Source organism: Takifugu flavidus, chromosome 16 (assembly GCF_003711565.1).
Source record: "Takifugu flavidus isolate HTHZ2018 chromosome 16, ASM371156v2, whole genome shotgun sequence".
NCBI lineage: Eukaryota > Metazoa > Chordata > Actinopteri > Tetraodontiformes > Tetraodontidae > Takifugu > Takifugu flavidus.
Genome location: NC_079535.1, coordinates 4,791,061 through 4,814,059, shown reverse-complemented (window position 1 = coordinate 4,814,059; position 22,999 = coordinate 4,791,061). Strand labels below are relative to the sequence as shown.

At 51.4% G+C, this 22,999-nt stretch overlaps 2 protein-coding genes across 5 annotated transcripts; both read left to right on the top strand.

The window, feature by feature from the left end:
- Positions 1-93: 93 nt before the first annotated feature.
- Positions 94-17,931, top strand: gna11b (guanine nucleotide binding protein (G protein), alpha 11b (Gq class)). 3 transcript variants are annotated; one of them, XM_057059557.1, is made up of 7 exons: positions 100-1,362; positions 9,514-9,698; positions 10,092-10,246; positions 11,073-11,201; positions 13,298-13,427; positions 13,496-13,649; positions 13,734-17,931. In XM_057059557.1, the coding sequence occupies exons 1-7, from the start codon at positions 1,227-1,229 to the stop codon at positions 13,922-13,924; spliced, it is 1,080 nt and encodes a 359-aa protein (XP_056915537.1). In that variant the 5' UTR covers positions 100-1,226; the 3' UTR covers positions 13,925-17,931. The 3 variants fall into 3 exon arrangements, with proteins under 3 accessions (XP_056915535.1, XP_056915537.1, XP_056915536.1); XM_057059556.1 differs by lacking the exon at positions 11,073-11,201 and adding an exon at positions 11,968-12,096 and having other exon boundaries at positions 109-1,362; XM_057059555.1 differs by lacking the exon at positions 11,073-11,201 and adding an exon at positions 11,968-12,096 and having other exon boundaries at positions 94-1,362; positions 13,496-17,931.
- Positions 17,932-18,447: 516 nt separating this feature from the next.
- Positions 18,448-22,717, top strand: LOC130512950 (TLE family member 5-like). Of its 2 annotated transcripts, none has more exons than XM_057011452.1 (7): positions 18,448-18,843; positions 19,836-19,921; positions 20,027-20,090; positions 20,161-20,205; positions 20,336-20,398; positions 20,499-20,573; positions 20,815-22,717. In XM_057011452.1, exons 1-7 carry the CDS (start codon positions 18,817-18,819, stop codon positions 21,052-21,054), a joined length of 600 nt encoding a protein of 199 aa, XP_056867432.1. In that variant the 5' UTR covers positions 18,448-18,816; the 3' UTR covers positions 21,055-22,717. The 2 variants fall into 2 exon arrangements, with proteins under 2 accessions (XP_056867432.1, XP_056867431.1); XM_057011451.1 differs by having other exon boundaries at positions 19,824-19,921.
- Positions 22,718-22,999: the final 282 nt, after the last annotated feature.

Sequence of the window (22,999 nt, the reverse complement as noted above, 5' to 3'; positions counted from 1 at the left end):
TGGAATTTTGCAGCCTCGTAAGATCCCCCCCCCCCTCTCTCGATCGTGCATTTTTGAAAATGCAAAAGAGCTTTGCGATTAATAGCCTCTTGCTCCTGCATTTTTAGCCAAGCGGCGCGGTTAGAGCCCACCCCGGCGATCCACCTCGATCCTCCAATTGGTGTGTCCGTTTTCCTGCGACTCCCTGTCAGTCAATAACGCAGCATCTCCGATTTGCTTGGCATCGGGCTGGTGTCGACCTCGTTTCTTTTTCTTTTTTTTTAGCAACGAGCTACGCAAAAAAAAAAAACCCAGCTGTTTTCTTTTTTGTGCGTGTGCGCGGATCATATTCCCGGTGAAAAGTCGGCGGTCGGGCGCGTAGGTGTTCCCCTCTTTCGTGCAGCGTCGGTCGCCCTTTTCTCCTTCCGAGTCGGGATGTGATTTGGGTGCTGCCCTGCCATCGCTAGCTAGGCGGACAAATTCCTTCAACCAGCTCGCTGTTTAATCACTGCGGGTTGACATAACAGCCGGAGCGTCGCTACGTGGGCTAGCAGGCTAGCGGGTTAGCATCGGTAGCCGCTGCGCGTAATTTAGCATATGCTGGCTAATGTAGTTAGTGGCGAGCGGACGCATTGCTGCGGCGTGGATCGCGCTAAAACCTTTATCTCCTCGATCTTAGCCGACTAGCCGAGACTTGAGCGCTGACTCGCGTCGACTAGGGTGGCTAACGTCGGGCACCGAGTCGACCGTCGCCGCTTCGGATGTCGCAACGTTGCAGTTAGTCGCCGCTGCTTACAGCTCGCGCCCGGTGACAGGTGAAAATACTCGATTGGAATACCGAGGAATAGGAAGGTTTTAATGCTCTAAGGCGAGCATTTGATGCTAATCTCGGAGAGGAATTTTTGGCCTTAGCTGCATCCAGACAGAGGAGTCGTCACAGGGAGGCCCGAACGTCTCCCGGGTGCCTCCCCTGCCTGAATTTCCAGTGTTTTTTGGCCGTGAACACCCGGGCGAAGTCGCGGTTGCTCTCGGCTAGGGGGGACAACTTGACAGCGAGGCCCCTAGCTCGTCTCCCCTCCCCCAGTCCCGTCCATCCATCCGTCCAGCCTGACAGACCACCTCCCCCCCCACCACCACCGCCACCACTCCTCCATACCGAGAGCGACTACCGGGGATTTGGGAGAAGCTGAAACCGTGGGCAAGCGTTACCGGGTTCCACCGAAACTGGGCTGCCCAAACCAGTGGGGATGACTCTGGAGTCCATGATGGCTTGTTGCCTGAGCGAAGAGGCGAAGGAGTCCAAACGAATCAATGCAGAAATTGACAAACAACTCCGCCGAGACAAACGAGACTCCAGGAGAGAGCTGAAATTACTTCTTCTCGGTAGGTGACCAGACCCACGCTTGTTCCGGGGGCCTTTCCCCCCGTTTTTATTGAAAACTCCCCTCCCTGGGCCTTCTTGGTAAAGCTAACGAATACATGCTACTAGTTAAGGTTGCTAGCTGCAGGGCTGCTTTCAGTACAGTATGTTATGGCACGGTGGCTAAAACGCCTATTTTAGCCTTTCATTTGAGCTATCTTCTCTGACCGTTTTACATTTTTATTTAGAAAAAAAACAAACAAATGGGAAGACGACGCCTTTCAGCACTTTTCGGTGCATTTTGCAGACATCGAAGTTGCATAGATGTCACCGTTTACAGGCTGCCACATGTTTGTCAGTGGGCCAGTTTGATAAAATCCACCAGCCCCCCCAGTCATCCACCAGTGCCATGGGCTGGAAGGTGAAGATGGTCAGCCGATAAACCAGCAGCTTTTAGGCTGCTTTCCACTGTTGCTCCCGCCGAGTTGCGTAACACCGGCAGGGCTGGAGGAGGCTCCAGGTGCCGAGACTGCAGATTATATCGAATTAAAGGATTTTTCTTGATTATAAATCCACAGAGGGGGCCGCATGTGTGCATATGTGAAGGACACGCGCAGAGATCTGCTCCCTCCGCCTATAGTCTAGCTGAGTAGGTTAGCTATTTTTACAGCCAGTGTGTGGGCAGGTGGGAGCTGCTGTTGAATAAGTTGCTCTGCACTGCATTGATTCATGGTTTTGTGGACACTGTGCTCCATCACAAACACGTTCTGGGATGCTTTGTGTGCACTTTCTAACCCCCCACCACCACCCCACCCCACCCCTTCAAACAGCAGATAAGTGCCACAGCTCCTCGCCGCTGTCCATTTGTAGGACGATTGCAATTATCTGGGCTGCCTGATCGGTTCTGGAGCCGTTTGCTCCCGTTCCTGCTGCAGCCGGGGTAATTTGACATGTGTGCCTTTCATCTTCCCCGCTGAATACCTCCGCTCACAGAAGTAGGCCACGCCAGGGCCCTGTCTTTACTGGGACGAGGGCTTTTATGCGCCGTAGGTTTAATTTGCCTTCTGCGCCCGGGCGTTCTGCCCCGGGTGGCCAAGGTGAGCGGGGTTAAAAGTGCGGCGTTCCTCGGGTGGTTGCGTTGGGGTTCGTCTTCTCTCTGGTCCGTGCAGGCGTGACGGGTTCCTGGAGCGTCAGAGGACCATGGTGCGACTTCAGACCATCAGTGGACACCTCGGTCGGGACGTGTAAAGCGGGATTAGCGCAGCACTTAATAGGCTCGTTGAACACATCCGCTGCTCAGACTTTGGGATGTCACCGACTCCCATTATCCTCTGACATTGTGCTCGGCCCTCGGTGAGCTCCTCTGCCGCTCGCCGCCAGCAGAACCCCCGTGTTGCAACACTTTAGCCCTCAGCCACCCAGTAATAGCCAGCATCTGGTCTCAGGTTCCCAGTTAGTTACTCTGCGGTGCATTAAAAGATTTTATAGATCCGTAATTTAATTTGCGGTGCATTAAGTGCAGATTAACGAAGGCACCCATCGGGGCCAGCGCCGCCGATCGTTGGCGTGGAGCGATAATGCAAAACCATCCGAGGTTTGACCGGCTCTGTTTGCACAGTGGCAGATACGAGTTTCTCTGTTCACACACGCAGCAATCGGGAGGACGCATCCGCAGATGGAGCCGGATGGAAGAGCTGCACAAATGTCTGCTTTGGCATTGAACTGCGCTCAGCCCGACGCACGCAGCGGCGCCGCGGGCTAGCTGCAGGATTATTCATGATGAATGTCATCGTTAGGATAATTGACATGAACTGAACCCACGGGTTTTATTAAAGAAAAAGGATCTGACCTGAGCCAGGATCCATATATGCACAGACTCTCTTCCTGTTTCCTGTTGCTCTCCGTGCGGGAAAACCAATTTATAAAAAAAAAAAAAAAAAGACTAAAGTTTGCAAGCAAAACCAGTTTGGAACCGTTTTTCCACCAGCCGTCGCCGCCAGAAGCCGGAGGATCGTTTTATTCCTCCGGTCGGAAGGGATCTTGTTGTCGTAGCTGTGTAAATATCACTCTTCCTTTCCAGCCTGGGTTATTTGTATTCTTCTACGCAGTTCATCACACGCCCACCCGCCGCTCTGCATGTGCGCTCCTTGCTGCCCCGCTCCAGCCAAACGTGACGCCCGTCCACATTTTAGATAAAGGAGAAGAAACAAAGCGCGGACCCTCGCGTTGACTCTCGCAGCCACTCAGGAATCCCGCTAAAGTCGGGATTACGGGGCATGTGTGAAAGGGGCTTAAGTGCTCAGGAACTCATTAAGGCCTTCGCACACCAACCTGACAGTTGCTCACTTGGCCTTGATGGGAGGACGCTCGCTCCCTAGCGTTCCCCTCCGCCGTGTCAAATGAAAGCTACTTGCTAACAGCTGTAATTAGCCACCGCGCTGGTCGATCACCCCGACGCGTCCCGGCCCCGGTTTCCGCCACATCTGTGTGTGTGTTGACGGCGTGTTGGGCGACACGCCCTCGTGTTTGTGCGCTGCCCTCCGCGGCCGGTTGATAAGTAACCGAATTTTTAACGTCGTGTTGCTCAAGAAGCTTCTCCTGTCTGTAAATGGCGACTCTGGCGGCGGATGTTTCCATCCCCGCCGGCTAATCCTGCGTTTGCAGGTAAAACCCCTTAAAACCCGAAGCTTTGGCAGGGGAGGCTGCAGTCCGGCGGGCCGTCACCCAGGGCCATATCAGGCCATACCGCCAGCTTCCTGCTCCACACACCAGTGGTTTGCCTCTACTTGGTCAAAACACAGCGCAGGCAGGAGCGGCGGCCTCCGCTGCGCTGGTAAATGAACTGCCGGAGCGAGCGGACGTTGAGTGAAGCGAGCTGGAAGGGCAAAGGTGTTAGGGTTATCCCGAAGTGCTGACTGGTTAAACGGGAGTGACTCGGCATTCGCTGGGAGCCTTTTTCTAACAAATACTTCCAGGCCGCCCGTGTTTATTGCAGACGCGTCCAGAGGATCCGAGAGATTTTTCACTTTCGTGGGGGGGGGGAATAAAATGAGCTGCCTTTTTAAGGGAACGGTCGGCGCGGGTCACACGTTAGCTCGCTAGCTGGTGGCTCGGTAGCGCCGTCTCAGGTTTACCGTGCGGTCGTTTGTCAAGTGCTCATTGATTGAATTGTTCCCGCCGAGCCCCCCCCGTCTCAGCGGCGCCTCCTCGTGTTTGTCAGTGGGCCAGTTTGTGCCACATCCGGAACATTCTGATTGAACTGGGACCAAACTCAGGGGGGGTTAGGCTCAGATGCTTATTGCTGACCTTCCTGCTTTTGCCGAGCCATCTTATTTTGATCATATATGGCAGTAGGGATCTTGGAGCTCTACTCTTCAGTGTGTGTGTGTGTGTGTGCGCGCGTGTGTGTGTGCGTGTGTGTGTGAACCCTGTGCTTTAATGCCAGTAGATGTGGACTCTGCGATGGTCGGTTATCACTGAAATCCTCCTTATCGTGGTCAGAGACTCTTTAATGGAAGCCATAATGAGAAGGGTTCTAGTCCAGCCCGACGGTCTGGTATCAAAATATTGAACTGTAACACTTTTCCTTTTTAGGTTTTAAACAAGCGCCTTCCAGCTCCTATTTATAATCGGGATTAGGGGTCGCGTCGGCTTGTTTTGGGTGCAAGTGTTCATCGATTGGGGGGCTTTTCCACCCAGCTTGAGTTGGTTGGTCAGGGTAAAGTACAAAAGCAGAGATTAGAAATCTGAAATAAAACCTGACCAAAGTGTCACGAGGGAACAGAAGGGAAGCCGTCGCTCCAAGTGGCGTTTCGGGGGACGGCGAGTGTTGTTGGCAACGCCGCTGTGAGGAAATGGATGCCCAGTGCTGCGCTACCAAAGCCCTTAAAGACCGCAGGGAGCAAGTGGCTGGCGGCTTTTCTGCTGTTCTGAGCTCTTAACGTTAGCCGACATCACACCAGCAGAATATTCCCTGGGAAGCTAACTCAAGTCCGGCTCGGATCTGTAGAACATGTGCGCAGCTTCTGGAGTGTTTCTGACCACCAGAGGGCTCTAATATATGAAAATGGGGGGTTATAAGCAGCACATTGGTCAGCATCCAGCCTTTAAACCCTCCCAAAGTTGGTTTCCTTTAGCACCTCATTCACGTGATGCACTTTAGTGCTTGTAATTAGACGTGTAATAGATGATTGACAGGTGATGAGGAGGCTTACTGTAAACTCGCCCGTCTTTCCGGGCATCAGCGCTGGGTGATCGGTCACGCATTTCTGACGCGTCTGCTGCAGGAAGGTGGGAGGAAGAGCCCAGACTTCATCAGTCCCGGTTCCTCTGCGTCAGGTTTCAGAGGTTTTCCTTCGCCAAAATTTGGCTGCGGCTCTGAAATTTCACTCTGCGGTTCTCGGTTAAACTGTGCAGTTAATCTGCTATTCAAATATGTAGCCGCTGGCGGGATAAAACCGGAAACAGGCCCAAACCCTGAAGTCAGTCTAAGTTATTCATTAATCCCAAAGTCACGGGAAGCGCACACATTTTTTTTATTTTATTTTAATGACAAAATATTCCAGCCCAGATTCTCTTCCCAACCAGCCCAAACGTTTCCCCTACGGGCTCAGTCATTCTCGTATGATTCTCCAGTATATTTGCTGCACAACAGATGCATGATGGGAGATGCCCGCACGTGCCGATGTGCTGAGCTCCTGTAAATTCATCGAATGCGTAGTTCGAGCTATAACGTCCTCCTATGGGACGAGCTCACGGCGGTTGTGAGTGTTGCCAACTGAAACCTCCGTTTGCTCCCATTCCTTGGTCGAGCCAGTCTTTTCCTGTCACTCGGCACCACCCACTCAGCCCGAGCGGCACTTGACGCGCACTTGCTGCCGAACAGATAAAGGTGGCCAAAAACGAAGGTGCCCGAGTTTCTGACGGCGCCGCACGCAGAGACGCCGGCTCTCGTGTTGCTCCCGACGGCTAGCAACACTTTTGGATAACCGATCATCCGTTCTGCTGGTGCCAACTCGCGACAGCCGGCATCAGCTGGGTTCTGTTCCTTTAAATAACGAAAGGAGCCCATTTTGTGAGCTCCAAAAGTATGCTAGGTTGCCGTCGGCGCTAGTTTTGTTGCTACGATTTAGTCAGACTGCGGGAGCAAAACGGTGGCTATATCGTGCATCTTCGCGCCGCAGCTACAGATGCATGCTAATGCTAGCTCATGTTTGCCTCCTCTCCACTCCCGCAACTCTGCAGTCGCTGCCTTCAGCCTCTAAATTAAATTAAATCTATTTTGTAGACGTGACCAACGGCTACGTGCCAAGGCTCAAACGGCCGATGTTATTTCCAAGGGAACGGGATCGCCTCGATACCCAATGCGGGCGGAGCCAAGCCTAGGTGAGGCAGAGGAAGAGGGCTGTGTAAACTTTGTCTTGAGGAGTTCGCCTCCGCGCTGTATCACAACACGTCTGTGTCAACAGAGCAGGCGGGGGCCATAAAGAGCAGCAGGTTATTGTGGGCAGGATGGCCGGAGACGCCGCATTTGTTCAGCCGTTGTTGGTATAAATTGATCACGCCTCCTTTTATGTTGATCCAGTGACGTCGCCTCCAGTCTTGTTCTCAGGCTAATTAGTTTTCTCCTCGCCAGCGTCACTGCTTGCTCATGGAACATTGGCGCTCTCCAAACTTGATAACCCAGTAATAGACGTTTGGTCTAGGACCGGTTTTACGTGTCAATTGTTAGCGATGATTTTAATAAGGCCGGCGCCACGTTAATGGGCTTGAATGCATCTCGTTCTGCTGCTGGTGTGGCCGTGAAGTGAAGCAGCGGAAGACTTAAAAACACGCTAAGCTACAGACGCCAGCGACAGTACGTCCTCTCAAAATGACAACACGGTGACATCAGCCCAGAAGCTCAGTTCAGATCTTTTCCAAAGTCCGAGGTTTGCAAACGCACAAAGGCTCCTTTGTGTCCGGTTCCACCAGTCGAAATGGTTACGTAAAGACTGAAATCTCTGCTGGATCGTGGGACACGTGGAATGGTAGGTGTCCGCGCACCATTTGTTTTGCTAGCTCTCAGAGGGCCGGCGTCGGCGCGTGGGCCGCGCAGCGCACCTCCCGCTCCCGTGCCGAGGCGTCATCCGCGTTCTCCTCTCCCTCTGTCACACTCGGGGGGCCACGGGCTCACAACGTTATGGGTCTGGAGGAAGCGTGCGAGCTATTAAAAGGCGACCTCCCTTTTTCTAGGCCATCGCCAAAAAAGAATGGATGGATTCTAGTTATGAATAACCAAAATTCTCAACAGAGAGTAATGAGAGTGGAGAGGCATATTTCCAGCCCGAGGGAGGTTCGATGGGGTTGTGATGAGGAGGAGTAAGGGTGCTGCTGGTGGTGGGGGGGGGGCTGATGAAATGGTTGCGGCTGGCGCTGGTACAGTGTGGAGGGGAGGAAGACAGAGGCGCGTAGTGTGTGTTTTGGTGAAAGAGGGACAGTTTAAAGGAGAGAGAGAGGGATCTTGTGACGGGGTCACGAGAAATAAATCAGACAGAAGATGGAGAGATCTCCTCCTCTCTGCAGCAACGGGAGGAACAGGGAAAAACCGAGCGCTTGTTTTTATGGTTCTCACCCTGTTTTGATTATTCGGACCCTCCTTGTTAGCCCCGCTCACAAACGCTGCCATCTGTCCTCTGGAAACTACGACCGCCGCGTTTGTTGGGGGTTTTTTCAGTTTCAGCCTTGCGTTTTCCAAACCTGGACATTTGGGTTTGAGGAGACGACGGGGAGGCTCGTTTCCCCTCACGGACACGCCGTCCAATCCCCCAAATTTCCCAGATTGAGGCCTTTGGTCCCGCATCAGCGGAGCAGCCTCCATCCCTCCCGTAGTTTACAGGCCCGGGCGCCAGGACCCTCCTGGTACTGACCCGGCCCGGCGTTTTCACCACCCCCTCAGAAACATGAGCGGCGCCGCGGCCCCCTTCGCCGCGCTGCACCAAAAGATGAAGAGCGAGCCTCGGGGTCTCGGTTATATTTACTAGAGAGAGAGAATAAGAGAGGGAGTGATGGATTTTTTTTTTTTTTAAAGGAAAAAAAAGCAGGAATGAAAAAGAGAGGGAGACAGGAGAGTTGCTATGGTAACAGAAATATGGCTGCTCTTCAAAAACCTTGAATGTAGGTGGTGGTGCGATGAGTGCGTGTCTGTATGTGTTCTTTTCCTTCCACATCGCTCCCGCTCACTTTCACAGATACAAGTGCTGCGGATCCATTTTGCTTTCGCCAGGGACCCTCGGGCCGGCGGCGTTCCCGGGCACGCCGAAAACACGTTCCCTTCTGGGAGGGGTTCTTCTTATATCATTTTGAACGGTCGCCCCCTCCCCCGACCCCCACCTGAAAATCAAAATGGGCCCGATGAGTCGAAGGCCAGCTCGTCCCCGTGATCCGCAGCCTCTTCCGGGCTTGCCACGCCGTCCGGAAACCCGGCACCCGATGGAAAGTCTCGGACGGATGCCGACCCGTGCGGCAGAACAGGCTCGCTGAAGGGATGCGGCCTTTCCGCGTGACCCCCGCTGCGACCCCTGAGCGGCCGTTGCAATAATCGTCGTCATTAAATGAAGCTGCCTTCGCGCCTCATTAATTCCTCATTTCCCCACACACATCCCAGCCCCCCCACTCACCGGTTTAAGGGATTCCGATTCCTGGGAACCAGTTTGGAGAGCGTAGCACGCCGTCGGCATTTTAGCGCTGCGGCACCAGCTGGCCCGTTAATGCGGTCGGTTCTTTAGTCCCTCCGCGTGTTGGCGTGCTGGCTGGGATGTCATCGCACCGCTTCCTCACCCGGTGGGCCGGTCCTGGTCCTCACCGGCCCATCAGAGGTCGGATCCACACGCTTCATGATCCTCTGCTGTCAGACCAACGAACGCCAGCGCCCGTGTTCGCGGTGTGACGCCGCGTCCCTTCTTTGTGTCTCTACGTCCCCTTCCTGTCCTTCACATACTGTATCTGTCTTCTGAGTCCAGAACCTGAGCTTTCCCAGGTCTTTGGAGACGAGCCGCCGCCCTCTAGAATGTTCTAGAATGTTGGTTTGTAGCTTGATTGTGCTGCTCGTCTGTCTCCGTGTGTGAAAGGGCGAATCGTGGGTCCCGAGACCGGTTCGACCCACGTCTGAGCGTCACTGCCGCTGTCGTCCGCAGGTACGGGAGAAAGTGGCAAGAGCACCTTCATCAAGCAGATGAGGATCATCCACGGAGCCGGCTATTCGGATGAGGACAAGAGAGGCTTCATCCGCCTGGTCTACCAGAACATCTTCACCTCCATGCAGTCCATGATCCGGGCCACCGAGACCCTGAAGATTCCCTACAAATTTGAGCAGAACCGGGTGAGACCGGACTCCTTATTCTGAAGTTCTAGTCACATGTCCGCTGTTACTGTAAACTCCTCCTCCTGGTTGAGTTTTTAGTGTTGGCACAAGACTTTAAGCCGTTCAGACGTTAAGAGTGAAGCACGGCGGCGACACGGCCCTTAATTACGGACCATTATTGTAAACTACGGCGCTTCTCCTTTCTAATCCGCCGAGTCCTGCTGGGTTTGGTTTACACCTGGACTCCAGCTGAACGTGGGACCACAACATTTGGAACGGCCGCGCTCCAAGTTGCCACTGCTTTACCGTTACTGACGGCAGCCATTTTGTGGACGTTGAGCTGGGTTTATCACGGATGGCGTCTCCTGTCCATCAGCTCACAGCTGTGTCTCCCTGCCTGCGTCCTTTCAGAATAACGCCATGCTGGTGAAGGAGGTGGACATTGAGAAGATCAGCAGCTTTGACCAGTCGTACGTGGTAGCCATCAAAAGCCTGTGGGCCGACCCAGGGATCCAGGAGGCCTACGACCGCCGCAGAGAGTACCAGCTCTCCGATTCCACTAAATAGTACGTGTGTCCCCCCGTTTGGTGGGTGTGAGCTGTCTTATTGAACGTTAGCAGCACAGGGCTGTTGGCGTGATCAGCAGCCAGACCCTCGTGGTTCGTGGCTGTCAGGAGCCAGGTGATCTCTTGAGTACACACTGTCATTAGGGTGTGTTTGGATGTATGGTTTAAAGCTGGTTTCTGTGTGTGCATGCTCTGTGTCTCATTACCTTGTGGACTGTTTGACACAGAAGTCTTTTGTCCACTTTCTGAATTAAATTGATTTGATTTGCAAATGCCCCCCCCCACACAAAAAAGAAAAAAAGTAGAGCCCACAAATTGGGCTTTACTTGTTCATCTCTCAGCAGGATATATGCTAACTGAGGACCCGTAGTTTGTTGGCTGTGTGTAACGGGTGTGCAGCTCACACTGTTGCAGCGACTGAGTTGTGTTTACAATAAAATCTTTGTCCGACAGCTTTGTGGCGCCACGGACACGACTCCTGCAAACCTCCACTTTTCTGTTAGCATTTCGAGAATAATGTCCACATTTTTACTGCTTTGTAGTCAAGTTCATCAACCTCCCATTTTGTGTGCCTGCGTGTGTACACATTGTACATCTATGCAGCTGCATTGTGATTTATGGCTCCTGATGGTTTGTTAAATGTATTTGACTCGCTTTCTAGCGCCCCCCGGCGGCTGCGCTCCTGCACTACACTTCCATGAAGTTAAACGCCTGTAGTTCATGAAATATGTGTTAAAGCTATATGTGTCTGTTGCATGTATGTGTGTGAGTGAGAAGGACATCATTTAACATCTCCATTCCACACTGTTGTGATGTATATCTGCAGTTACCTTAGTGATATAGACCGCGTGACTGCGGAGGGATACGTTCCCACACAGCAGGATGTGCTGAGGGTCCGTGTGCCCACCACGGGTATAATAGAGTACCCCTTTGACCTGGAAAACGTCATCTTCAGGTACCCAGTGGCGATAGGGTTGCAGCATCACCATAGCTGGTGGACAGAAACCACTGATGACAACCAGGAAGTACAGAATGTAATTTCAGTAGAGCCAAATTTAAGTGTTAGCAGCGCTAATGGCCTCAAAATCTAACTTAATTATATAATTACTGGAGCTTTCGAATAAAAATATCCACACTATGTTTGGTATAAGTTGATTCTTGTATCAGTGGTTTGTGTTGCTGGCTGAGTAGAAACAGAAGCCAGACATGCTGCTGAAGCATGTGGGCAGCAGCCACCAGCTACCAGAGGAAAGAAGGGTTAGGCGCCCATGCCAAAGATTCAGCAGCAATTTTTAGCAAAAGAAAATTTGGCCCAGCCTCCAACACAGAGGAGGTCCAGCTTGGCGCTGAATCGGCAGTATTTTAGCGTTTAAACCTTCTCTACCTGATCCAGGTGCTGCTGTCGCCTCCGCCTGCACTCTGCTACATGACACGCAACCCTGCTCCACCTCGGCCAAAGTTGTCAATAAAGGCGCCGCGGAGCCACAATTGGGAGTTAGCGGCCAACCCGGCAGCCGTTGGGGATTATGGGCAGAGTGCCGGCCGAGCGGTGACACCGACATCTCACTGGTCCTTTCCAGGCTTTGTTTCTGAAGCTTTCTCTACAGGATTCCTCCATACTTCCTGGAATGGCAGGGGGCTGCGGTAATTGCCTTTCACGCTTTATATAACTGTTTTTCTGTCTCTCTCTCTTTGTTCCCCTCCGACTGACCTGCCTGTAGTTATCTTACCGATCTGGATCGCATTGCAGATCCCAACTATCTTCCCACTCAGCAGGATGTGCTCAGGGTGCGCATCCCCACCACGGGCATCATAGAGTACCCGTTCGACTTGCAAAGCATCATTTTCAGGTAGAAAAGCTCCCCGTGTTCCCTCCGTCCCTCCCTATAATGTCATCGTGTTATTAACCCGTATGTCATCTGATGTGTTCCTCCCAAGTCCCAGATAAATGTTTGGCGTCTTTATCCATGAAAGGCAAAAAAAAAAAAAAGTAGATTATTTCTGCCATCTTCAAACCCCCGAAAGCAATCGTGCCACAAATAACGCCGCCCCCTCATAAAGATAAAGTCCCACATTCTGGTGCCCAGTCCCTGTAAATAGGTCACCTCCTGTCTCCCTCCTCATTTCTCCTTTTTCTCCGGCTGGCAGAAGAATCCAGGTCGTCCTCATCGTGGCAGAGAAGCGTTATTTCTGGTAGCAGGTCCTGCAGGGCCTATACTGGTCCCAGTCTCTGTGGGCTGCAGTGGGCCGGGCCGCCACTGGAGGGCGCGGTTTCCCTATGAATAACACTAGAGCCGGTAACCCAGCTGGTGTCAGTGCCTACACTTTGACCTCTAGAGGTTCATAAAGTCGTTGAATACACCACACAAGTGACATCAGCTCCTGGAAATAAAGACTTCAGCGAGTCAGATGTGACAGATGAACGCTTAATGAATCTGGGACCTAAACTCCCCGATGAAGGGTCACCTTGCGAAGAACAGTCTCAGGAAACCGATAAAGGTGCTCCATTTCACTTTGACTTTGGCCTGTTTGAGACACGTGCACTGAACTCCAACCTTTTAATGCTAGCCTGTAGTCACAGTAGTCCGTTTCCTGGGTAAGTATACGCGCGAGGTCCCCTTCCAAACTCACCGTAGCCGTCCTTTGTCACCTGTTGCGTGCCCTTCGTTTTCCCTCTGTTTCCTGACTTGGGGGCCACCGTTTGCTAAACTCAACCGTTTCCCTTAAATCTGTCTTAACCAGCAATCTGTCGACTCTGGGGTGGCGTGCACGCTCTTCCTCACGTTTGCTCGAAGTTCTTGAATCCATCATGTGTTGACGGGGATGGCAATGGTAGAAATGTGTTGTCAAGGGTCCCCCGGCTCTTCATTTGGGTCACATTTCTAAAAATAGTTAAGTGGAGCAGACCATAATTAGATGTATAATGATACTCCGGTAAATTCATCCTGATGGATTCAAAACCGCCGTCTTCAAACACGGGTCGCTGAATGTGAATTTGCGCGTTCTTCCTGCTCCTTCACCTGTTCCCGCCCGTCACCTCCACTATTGCAGGATGGTCGATGTGGGGGGTCAGAGGTCAGAGAGGAGGAAGTGGATCCACTGCTTCGAGAACGTGACGTCCATCATGTTCCTCGTGGCGCTGAGCGAGTACGACCAGGTGCTGGTGGAGTCGGACAACGAGGTACGTTCACGCGCCCTGTCCGGTCGGAGTGAAGCGATCAACGTTGACGCACCTGCGTTCTGCTCTAGAACCGTATGGAGGAGAGCAAAGCCCTGTTCAGGACGATCATCACCTACCCCTGGTTCCAGAACTCCTCTGTCATCCTCTTCCTGAACAAGAAGGACCTGCTGGAGGAGAAGATCTCCTACTCGCACTTGGTGGACTATTTCCCCGAGTTTGACGGTGAGTGGGCGACTCTTTCTGCTCCACTTGTGATTGGGTGCTTTTTGGGTCCCACCATGTCGCGTTCCGCCCTCCCCCCCCCAGGTCCTCAGAGAGACGCGCAGTCCGCACGGGAGTTCATTCTCAAGATGTTCGTGGACTTGAACCCCGACAGCGACAAGATCATCTACTCTCACTTCACGTGCGCTACGGACACTGAGAACATCCGCTTCGTGTTTGCAGCTGTCAAGGACACCATCCTGCAGCTCAACCTCAAAGAGTACAATCTGGTGTGAGGGCTCCACCCACCGTGCACATCTCCTCCTCCTCCTCCTCCTCATTGCACAAGGGCACGCCCCCTCCGGAGGCTGCCCTCAACTCCACACGCAACACAGCACGCGCACGCTCACACACACACGCTCACACACACACACACACATACGCTCACGCACGCACACACGCCCTTCAACAGGACTGCTCCTGCGTCTTTTCTTTCCTCAGTAGATTCATTTCCTCTCCTTCCCCGCCAGCGCCGCTCCCCTCTCCTCGCCAAAGCTCGCCCTCTCTTCCTCCTTCGCTCGGCAGCTTGTCGTGTCAGACTCCTCGCCGCTCCGCCCGTCAGGTCCGGCCCCCGGCTGCGGGCTCTGGCACATTCCATCGGGCACCCAAACATTTCAAACGGGCGGTAGAGTGACTTAAGGGTACTTTGGTGTTTGTGTGTGGTGCACGTGTCTGTGTTTTGAGCAGCGACGGACTGTTTTTAGTGAATATCAGAACCCCTCCCCCCCGGGGGGGGGGTCGACCCTCGGTCGCGAGATCAGATCCTTCATCGTGTCCTCTCCGAACTCCCGTCAGCGTGGAAGGAACCCATCAGCCGGGACCCAGCGAGGACCCGGGGAGAGCGACGAGAGCATCGCCGGACAGGAAGCAGAGGCGCGAGGGGGCGGGGCGGGGGGCGGGGCCGAGGATTCCGTCCGCAGCTCACTCTTATGAATGTACCAGTGCAGTATCGCAAAAAAACCCACAAAAACAAAAAGAAAATGAAGTAAACGCATATGTAAACAAGACAAAAAGCACGAGGGGGCAAGACTTAGCTAATCGGAATCTGTGTATTGCTGAAATTTTTAATGTTTTTAAATAATAGAAATTTGTTGCTACTTCTTCTACTCAAAGGCTTAAAGGAATGGTGATATGAAGTGCTCAGACCTCTAAACGTTACCGAGGGAAAGAGCCAGAGACGTGCTCGACACGAGTATTCTTTAAGGATTTCTGTGGGGTTTCTGTTGTTTCCGTTTAAACGAACGACATCACTTCCCTCTTCTTTTCCACACGCGGAGACGACCGTCCATCCGTCTCTCCGCCTTCATCGCACGTGTGACTGGGGGGAGGGCGCCCCCGGTTTCAACACAGGTCCTGGGGGTGGGCAGGCAGGGGCTGGTGTGGTGGTTTGTGACCCCACAGAGCACAACTGCGGAAACGGTAACGGTCCAAAGAAGAAAGGAAAAACGCGCAGCTGTCGCGCGTCCGTTCGCTCGTTTTCAGACCGTCAAGTCACTTCTGTCGGGCTCTTGCTGTTGGGGGGTGGGGTGGGGGGGCGCGTAAACCTTTTACAGAAGACACACTCGGATGTCTGTTTGTGTATATATGTTTGTACATACATATACACAAAACACTGTACAAAAAACCCTGTGGTACACCATCTTTGACAAAAAAGGAGAAAAAAACCCTCAAAAATAGCTTCTTTCATTAGCATACTTTTGTTCCTCCTATGAATTTATGGTAGTAGTGATACTGTGATTACGTTCACTTGATTAATAGGACTACAGAGAGGCGTTCAGGAACCGATCGGCCGTCAGAGTTTCTCCTCGACTCCACGCTACTGCGACGAGCTCTGACCCCAGAGTATTTCTAACGAGGACTGGTTTTAAGAAAAAAAAAAATCGACACAGTATGGCGACACGCTGATTTTTAAGAGTAATTAAATTTTATTTATCTAATTTATGGACCAGGTTTGAAGATGTTGATAATTTGAAAGCTGTTCTGTCATGTGCTAAGTGCTTCTTTTCTCATGCCAGAGCTTACTTGAGTCTGAACTGCTGTAAAAAACGAATGTCTGGTATCGTAAGGACTTTATTTCCCCCCCCCCCCTCTATTGCTCACGGCGAGGTCCGTTGGCGTCCTCGCCATCACACCTTCATCCACGACGATAGCACCCTTCGGTTTAACTCTTTAGTAGCCCTCGCAGTTCAGTTGTGATCTTTTTTTAAAGAAGAGACTGAATTCTTCATGGTTTATAGATCCAGCGCTGTAATGCATATAGAAAACTGTACAGTACAAACGTAGGTGGTCTTTTCTATCAGTGATTGAAGACCCGTGCGTGGTCCATGCTTGCTCTTTGGAATTTAACACGGAAATTCTCTTGGTTTCTACCTTCTTTTTTTTCGAGGCTTGCTTTGATAGTGCCAGTGAAGTGCAAATATATATATATATATATTTTTTGGTCTTTGACCTTTTCTACAGGTGACTTATCCTTCATCCTCATTAAGGGCTATCACAAGTACATGGGGGGGGGGGGCTTCAGGACCGGAGCGACGACGGTTGATGGTTGCGTGCAGTATCAGGAGGGTCGTCCGGGCGTTGACCAACACTAAGCAGCTGAAGAATGAAGTACCCCAGTTTCAGGCTCCTCGCACCTTTTTTGTAACTACTTCCTGTTTATTAGCGTTCGGTATCAGTGTTTATCTGTTCACGCCGACACTACGAGGACGAGTGTTTGACCTGAAAGCCAAGTAAGGTGTTTTCAACCGTTCAGGCTCCTGCCTCACTCTGGCTGTTTATTTTCTCCAGGTCTGAGGCTGATCCAATCCAATTTGTGCAGCTGCTTTATCGTGTTAGCCAACATCGCTAACATATTTTTGGGGTCAGAAATGGCCAAAGTGTAGAAACACTAGGATTTAACCGACATTTGGGCTGAGGCTGACAGAAGAGGCTCAGCAGCGAGTCGAGCGCTGTTCAAGGGGCTTAAAACACATTTGAAATGCCAAGTCGGTCCCCGACTGCCATTTTTGTCTGCTGACAAATAGAAATGACACTTAAGGTTTGGATGGTTAATCCCGTAGCGGATGCCAGTATTTCAGGAGAGGATGACCAGTACGGACGCCTGAGTATTTATTAGTAGCCGTGTTAAGATTTACTGTTTGAGTGCAGCTCACTTCCATGTTTTATTAGACTTGACACTACGATTCTGGCACATGGTGAAGGGCTGACTGGCTGGCGGTGGGGGTTTAGCGGTGCGTTAGCAGCCCAGTGTTGCACAGCGTGTTTGTTTTTTTTCTCCATTTTTTCTTTACATTATAATCTCGGTATATATGTATATGAATTGGAACGGGGGAGGTGTTGCATTTTAAAATAAAAATCCAACTTTGTGTGTTTTTAAAGGAAGACTGGATAGGTTTTTCACTTCACTTATTTATTGCCTTTCATTGACTTGAATGATGGAAGACGGCGTCCTCGCCGGCCTTTTATCGGAGCGGCCCGTCGGCGCTCTGCCGCAGCGGCGCTTCTGTCGCTAAAATTTGAAACGGTGCCCCCCCCCATCCCCCTTTTTCTTTGACCATTTCCTGGAGAAAACATGAGCAGAACACTACCATTTAGGACCACAAGTTTATCTCACTCCAATGAACCCTGAAGGTCAGTTGTGAAGTGTACAAAAGCTTTTTCTTTTTCCGTTCTTTTGTATGTAAACCAAATGTAAATGATGTATTATACTGAGTGTGCCAACCCCACTCTCCTCTTGAGCCAGGCTCTCTCTAAGTGCCAACGTCGTGGTCACCATCAGAAGGACCACCGCCCGAGACGGTTTCCCCCCCCTTTTTAAGTAAATCACACCAGAGACTAAAAGGATAGATGATTAAACACACAGACTTTATTCTGTATTTAAGATTGAAGAATTTAAAGGTAATCTGCTGTTTTTGTTTTTCCTGTTTTTTTTTTGTTTTTTTTAAGAAACTGTAATTATAATTGCATGTGCTGTTTCTTTTGTGTTGAAAGTGGGGGCTTTTAATGTTTTCATTAAAGCGGAGCCCTCGACGAGGGGGGTGGGAGGGGGTGGGGGTCAATCAGTTGGTTCTTATCGATTTATTGATTTACATAACTTGCCATATTTTTATGTGTTTCATGTATTTGTTTCAACCACTGTTGCCTGATCCTCATTCAAACATGATCATCGCCGCCTTCTAAGAGAGAAACATAATGACAAGGTATCTGTTTTAAATTTAAATAAATTTGTTCCTATACTTGCTCATGGCGTGTCCAGTGGCTTTAATGGTTCCTGTGGTCCATCTTCTCCCGTCCTGACCAGGCTGCAGCTCCGTCCTCCATCCTGGTACCTGGAGACTGTTTGAGTCTGTTTTATTTGCTCCAAAAGAGGTTAAAGTGATTAAATTGGTAAGGTTTCGCTTTAGACATAAATCAGGCAGAACTGATCTTAAATTTAAAAATAAAAAAAAATTGCTGGGTTATATTTAGTGATATCGAATCCCGGTCCATCGAGGGTTCGAAATCCAGCCGGGTTTTCTGTCCTCCCGGCCCGAAAACAGCGTTGTCCCGGGCGATGTGGCCCCGGGTGAACGGCGTCTGCCTGGTCGGTCAGAAAACCCGGCCGGACTCCGGCCCCCGAGGCCTGGGTGTCGACTCCTCCGCTCCCGTCGCATCAGCTCCCTATGGAGGAATTAGCGGTGCCCGGTGAGTGACGCAGCCGCGGGTGGTGGTTTGAACCCCCGCCCCGGAGCTCCGCCGCCCCCCCCTCCGTCCCAGAGCTTCAGTTCAGCTCTGCGTCACACGGGGCGCCCGATCCTCCGCCGCTCCGTCCAGTTTCCGGATGATGCTGCTCTTGTCAAAGCAGAGGAAAGCCCGGGGCTCATGTGTCAACATCCAGGCTTGCTCCGGGGAGCCGCGACGCTAGTATTCCGCCCCAAAAGCACAAACCTCGGGCAGCGCTTGACTCCCGTCGGCTCGGGCCGGGCTGAAGACGACACATTTCCGTGACGCTTGCTCACGTTTCCAACGATGACAAAGTGGCAGCAGCGTCTCCAGCTCATTAACAATATCCACGGAGCCTGTTAGCTTAGCCGGCCGGCCTGGTAGTCTGCTTCGAAGAGGAGGAACCGAGCAAAGACGCACTGTTGACATGATGTTTCCTCAATCCAGGCACTCGGTGAGTTGGCCGGGCCGAACTCGTCGCCCGTGTCGGTGAAAGTGGATCGACCGTGCGGGGCGAGGCTAACGCTAGCTAGCAGCAGCCAGCTGTTAACCTCGCCAGGGCTGCTGTTAGGATGTTGGACCACCTCTCTGCGTCGCATTACAACGTCTAGACCTCAAAAGGAAGGTTAAAAGGTTTAAATACGAGCTTAATTACAAAGAAGAGGCGCGTAATGAAGGGTCTGCTGCTAGCTAGCTTGGGTCAAAACAGCTAATTCCAGTGGATTGTTGTGCTTAGCTTGGTCTTAAATGACTTTCTTTTGTTGTCTGCAGCCCAAAGGAGCCAGATGGATGTTAGGAATTAAAATTATGTAACAAATTGGATCCAGGCGTAACAAGTGTCATTAATTCTCGATATAATGGAAAACAGAAGCTATTTTCAAATGTCTAAAACATGAAAACCAGACAGATTAAAGACTTATTCAGTCACGGATGGTCACATTTTAAACATTCAGATGAGATTTTCTGGTTCTAGTCCAGGACAGATGTTAATTGCTGCACTTATTGCCAGTAAATATGAGACTGGCCTTGTGTATTTTGGATGCAGATGTTGCACTGCTGGTTACCCTGGCAACGCCATCCGCTCCAGCCTCATAATCCCACTGCCACTTATTTAAAGACTAATGAGGTTCAGGGCATCAGATAATCCTCGGATTAAAGCGCCGCGCCGATGGTTTTAAGTGTCGCCCGTGAGCATCCGGACCTCGAGCGCAGCCTGAGACTTCCTCTGGTGTACCGTCGCCATGGAAACTCATTCTTCCTGGCCTGTGTGAACACGCTTCTGTCGGACACCCCCTGTGAGATGCTGATGGAGTTCAGGCTGACAGTTTTTTGGGACAGATGTTGGACGCTGAAGTTAACCATCCTGTCTCACTCTCTCTGTGTGTGTGTGTGTGTGTGTGTGTGTGTGTGTGTGTGTGTGTGTGTGAGTGATAGGCGTCCTCTCAGTCTGGTCAAGCTCTCAAGTTCACCACTTCTGACTCATGCGATCGCATCAAGGATGAGTTCCAGTTCCTACAAGCACAGTACCACAGGTCGGCCTGCTCTTCTCCTCTTTTTTGCTCTTCTCTTCTCTTCTTTTCTCCTCTAACTGCTCTTCTTGTCCTCTGTTACCCCCTCCGCCCTCTCTGTTCTGGCAGTTTGAAACTGGAGTGTGACAAACTGGCGTCTGAAAAGTCGGAGATGCAGCGTCACTACATCATGGTAGGTTCTGATGGTTGAGCAGCAGCCAACAGCAGTGCGTCGCCTCACCTCCTTCTCCTTTGTCCCGCAGTACTATGAGATGTCCTACGGCCTGAACATCGAAATGCACAAACAGGTAACGGCGGCGGGCGGGCGGGCGGGCGGGCGGGCGGGCCGGGCCGGGCCGTCGTCTTCTGCTGCTCTGCCCCCATCTGCTCAGCTCAGCGCTGCTCCGCCCGTCTGATTGTGCTCTCTTTTCTCCGCAGGCTGAGATCGTGAAGAGGCTGAATGGGATCTGCACCCAGGTGCTTCCCTACTTGTCACAAGAGGTAACGACACTGCTAGGACCTGAGCGCGGCTGGTTCTTATTCACCATAGTTGCTTCTGTGTGTGTGTGTGTGTGTGACCGTGTCGCTGCCTTTGTTCCAGCACCAGCAGCAAGTCATGGGTGCCATCGAGAGAGCCAAGCAAGTCACGCCGCCTGAGATGAACTCCATAATACGGGTGAGGCTGCAGCGTACTGACGCTCTTGGCATTTTAGCATGGAAGCGCGCGTGGGCGCGCACGTTGTGATTCCCATTGTGAGGTCGTTATTGTGGCAGCTTGTGTCTGAACTGTCTTTGTCCATTTAATGCGAGAGCAGCTCGTCTACTGGTGCTGTTTAGCCGCCTGTTAGCTAGCAGGTTAGCATGCTGCATTTAGGGCACCCAGGAAAAATGACCTCCAATGCTTTGACTCGTTGCAGCAACAGCTCCAGGTGCAGCACCTGTCCCAGCTCCAGGGTCTGGCCCTGCCTGTCGCCCCGCTGCCCCTGGGCCTCACCCCTCCCAGCATGCCTGCTGTCTCCTCCAGCTCCGGCCTGCTCTCCCTCTCCTCCATCCTGGCCAACTACTCCCACGGCCAGGCCCAGGGGGTGAAGGAGGACAAGGCCCGGGAGGCCGCGGAGAGGGCCCCCCGAGGAGACGATGGGGACAAGTCAGACTAGCGCCGCCGACACGGGGGACAGTCTGAGGGGGTGTGGGGGAGGACAAACGGAGGTAACGGTGGAGGGCTGGAGAGAAACTGCAGGGATGATGAACAACGATCTCAGATGGTTGGGTCGAGTCTCCAGGAGGTGCAGGGGCGAGCGTCCGTGTCGTTATTATTTAGTACAATAGTCTCAGTTCAGGCTTCTAGACTCTAATTAGCTGCTTGTTTAAGCGTGAGCCGCTTGCTAGGCTTAGCCCGGCTAAATGTCTTCTGATGAGGAGTCACCTCGGCTCTGTGTCGTCAGCGCTGCGCCGCCTTTAACACGTGTACACGGAGCAAAATTCAAATGTTCGGCTAAAGGGAAATTTGACTTTAAGACCTTTAGGTGGAAGCCAGGCGGCTGGTGTCAGTTTGTGCGCTTCAGTCCAGAATATTTGGGATTCTTTTAGGCGAGCAGCCGCTGCTCCTCCATATTCGTGCTCGTTTACCAGTGCTGGCGGCTCATTTGTGCTACTTCACTGCTGCCTGCACGACCCGGTGTGGACCAGAACCGAACCCCTCTGACAAGACCTTAAGGGAAGAACGTGACTTTATTTAGAGGTTGGAAGGTTTTCCTGAAACTGATTAGACGTTTAAGATGTTTGTGTGCTTGAATGTGACTTTTTGACATAGAAAACATTCATTTCTTTTGTTTTATTAATCCTCAAAGGACCTTTCTGACCCCCTTACTCCCCCGATCCGTGAACAGAACCAGGTTTGAAAGGGAGGTTTGAAACGGTTCTGATGGCGTCAGGCGCCAGGCTCGGCTTTGCTCACGTCGCCGGTGTGGTTTCTTTTCATTTTAATCAGTTTCCGTGAAGAACGCCGGAGCTCTAAAGCTCCGTCTGCATCACCAACGATGGTCCAAACTGCTATTCTTCCATTCAGGTCTCTTCTTTCTTGGTTCTACATGGGTCGGGCGCTCTGAAACAGTTTGTCTGCTAAAATGGTCGTTTAGTTTCCCAGAATTTAATCTCTTTATTTTTTTGTTTTGTCTCTTTGAAAACATAAGAGAAGCATCGGGAAAATGGTGCGCTGTCGAGCTGTTCCGGTTCTGTCCACCAGGGGGCGGCAGCGCCCACTTCTCCATCTTGGTGTCGGAACTGGAGCAGAATCAGCCATTAAAACAGTTTTGCCTCTTTCATTTTGAGCATTTCTTCAGCTTGATTAGGATTAGCTGTCAGCATATGGACCGTTAGCTTTAACTCCCCGAATGCCGACGTTATTCTCCATAAACTCAAATCTGTGTGTTTGTTTTTGCGCTGAAGGGCCAATTTGTATACATATGAATTTGTCAATATACATATTTTTAAAGCATTTTTTGTATGTTCCAAAGCTGCTTTTTAATGTGTGTGTTCTGTCGAAGACTTGCTGTCGTGTGTGTGCATAAGCCTACAATGAAGAGTCACAATATTGACCCCCCCCCCACCCGTTTTTATTTTTTCACGTCTCTGTAGGCCCTAACATTTAAAGTTGTTTCTTTAGGTTTGGAATTTTCATTTTTTTGTGCTTCTTGTGTTTTTAAGCACATGCCTGGGTTTTAAAAAAAAAAAAATGTAAACAGCTGAGAACAAATCCACTTTTTTTGCAGTAAGGAAGCTTCTCCGGTGCCTTACAAATAAAAGACGTGATTTGAGAGCGGCCGTTTGTCTTTGCTGGCGAAGCGGGAAAAGCCGGATCCAAACCATTCCGAGACTTTTACCTGTTATGTTTGGTTTTTTCCTACTCTGTACCTTCTTTAGGGAAAGCTTGGGATAGAGCGAAACGTTTTAACGGGTCATTTTGGTGGAAATAAAAGTAAAATGAAGGTTTCTGTGGAACGAGACACCGAGATCCCTTCAGCTCTGGTGCGCTGAGGAAAAACCTTCCTAAATTTGTCCAAGTCTGTGGAAATAAGAGGCGTGACGCTTCCTGCCTGACTC

Bases quoted from the DNA above. Each gene is read 5' to 3' on its own strand.
- gna11b (XM_057059555.1), top strand. From the start codon at position 1,227: ATGACTCTGGAGTCCATGATGGCTTGTTGCCTGAGCGAAGAGGCGAAG. The intron at 9,699-10,091 runs GTGAGACCGGAC...GCGTCCTTTCAG, and splicing joins ACAAATTTGAGCAGAACCGG to AATAACGCCATGCTGGTGAA. The intron at 10,247-11,967 runs GTACGTGTGTCC...ACCTGCCTGTAG, and splicing joins CTCTCCGATTCCACTAAATA to TTATCTTACCGATCTGGATC.
- LOC130512950 (XM_057011451.1), top strand. From the start codon at position 18,817: ATGATGTTTCCTCAATCCAGGCACTCG. The intron at 20,399-20,498 runs GTAACGACACTG...CCTTTGTTCCAG, and splicing joins TTCCCTACTTGTCACAAGAG to CACCAGCAGCAAGTCATGGG. The intron at 20,574-20,814 runs GTGAGGCTGCAG...GACTCGTTGCAG, and splicing joins AGATGAACTCCATAATACGG to CAACAGCTCCAGGTGCAGCA.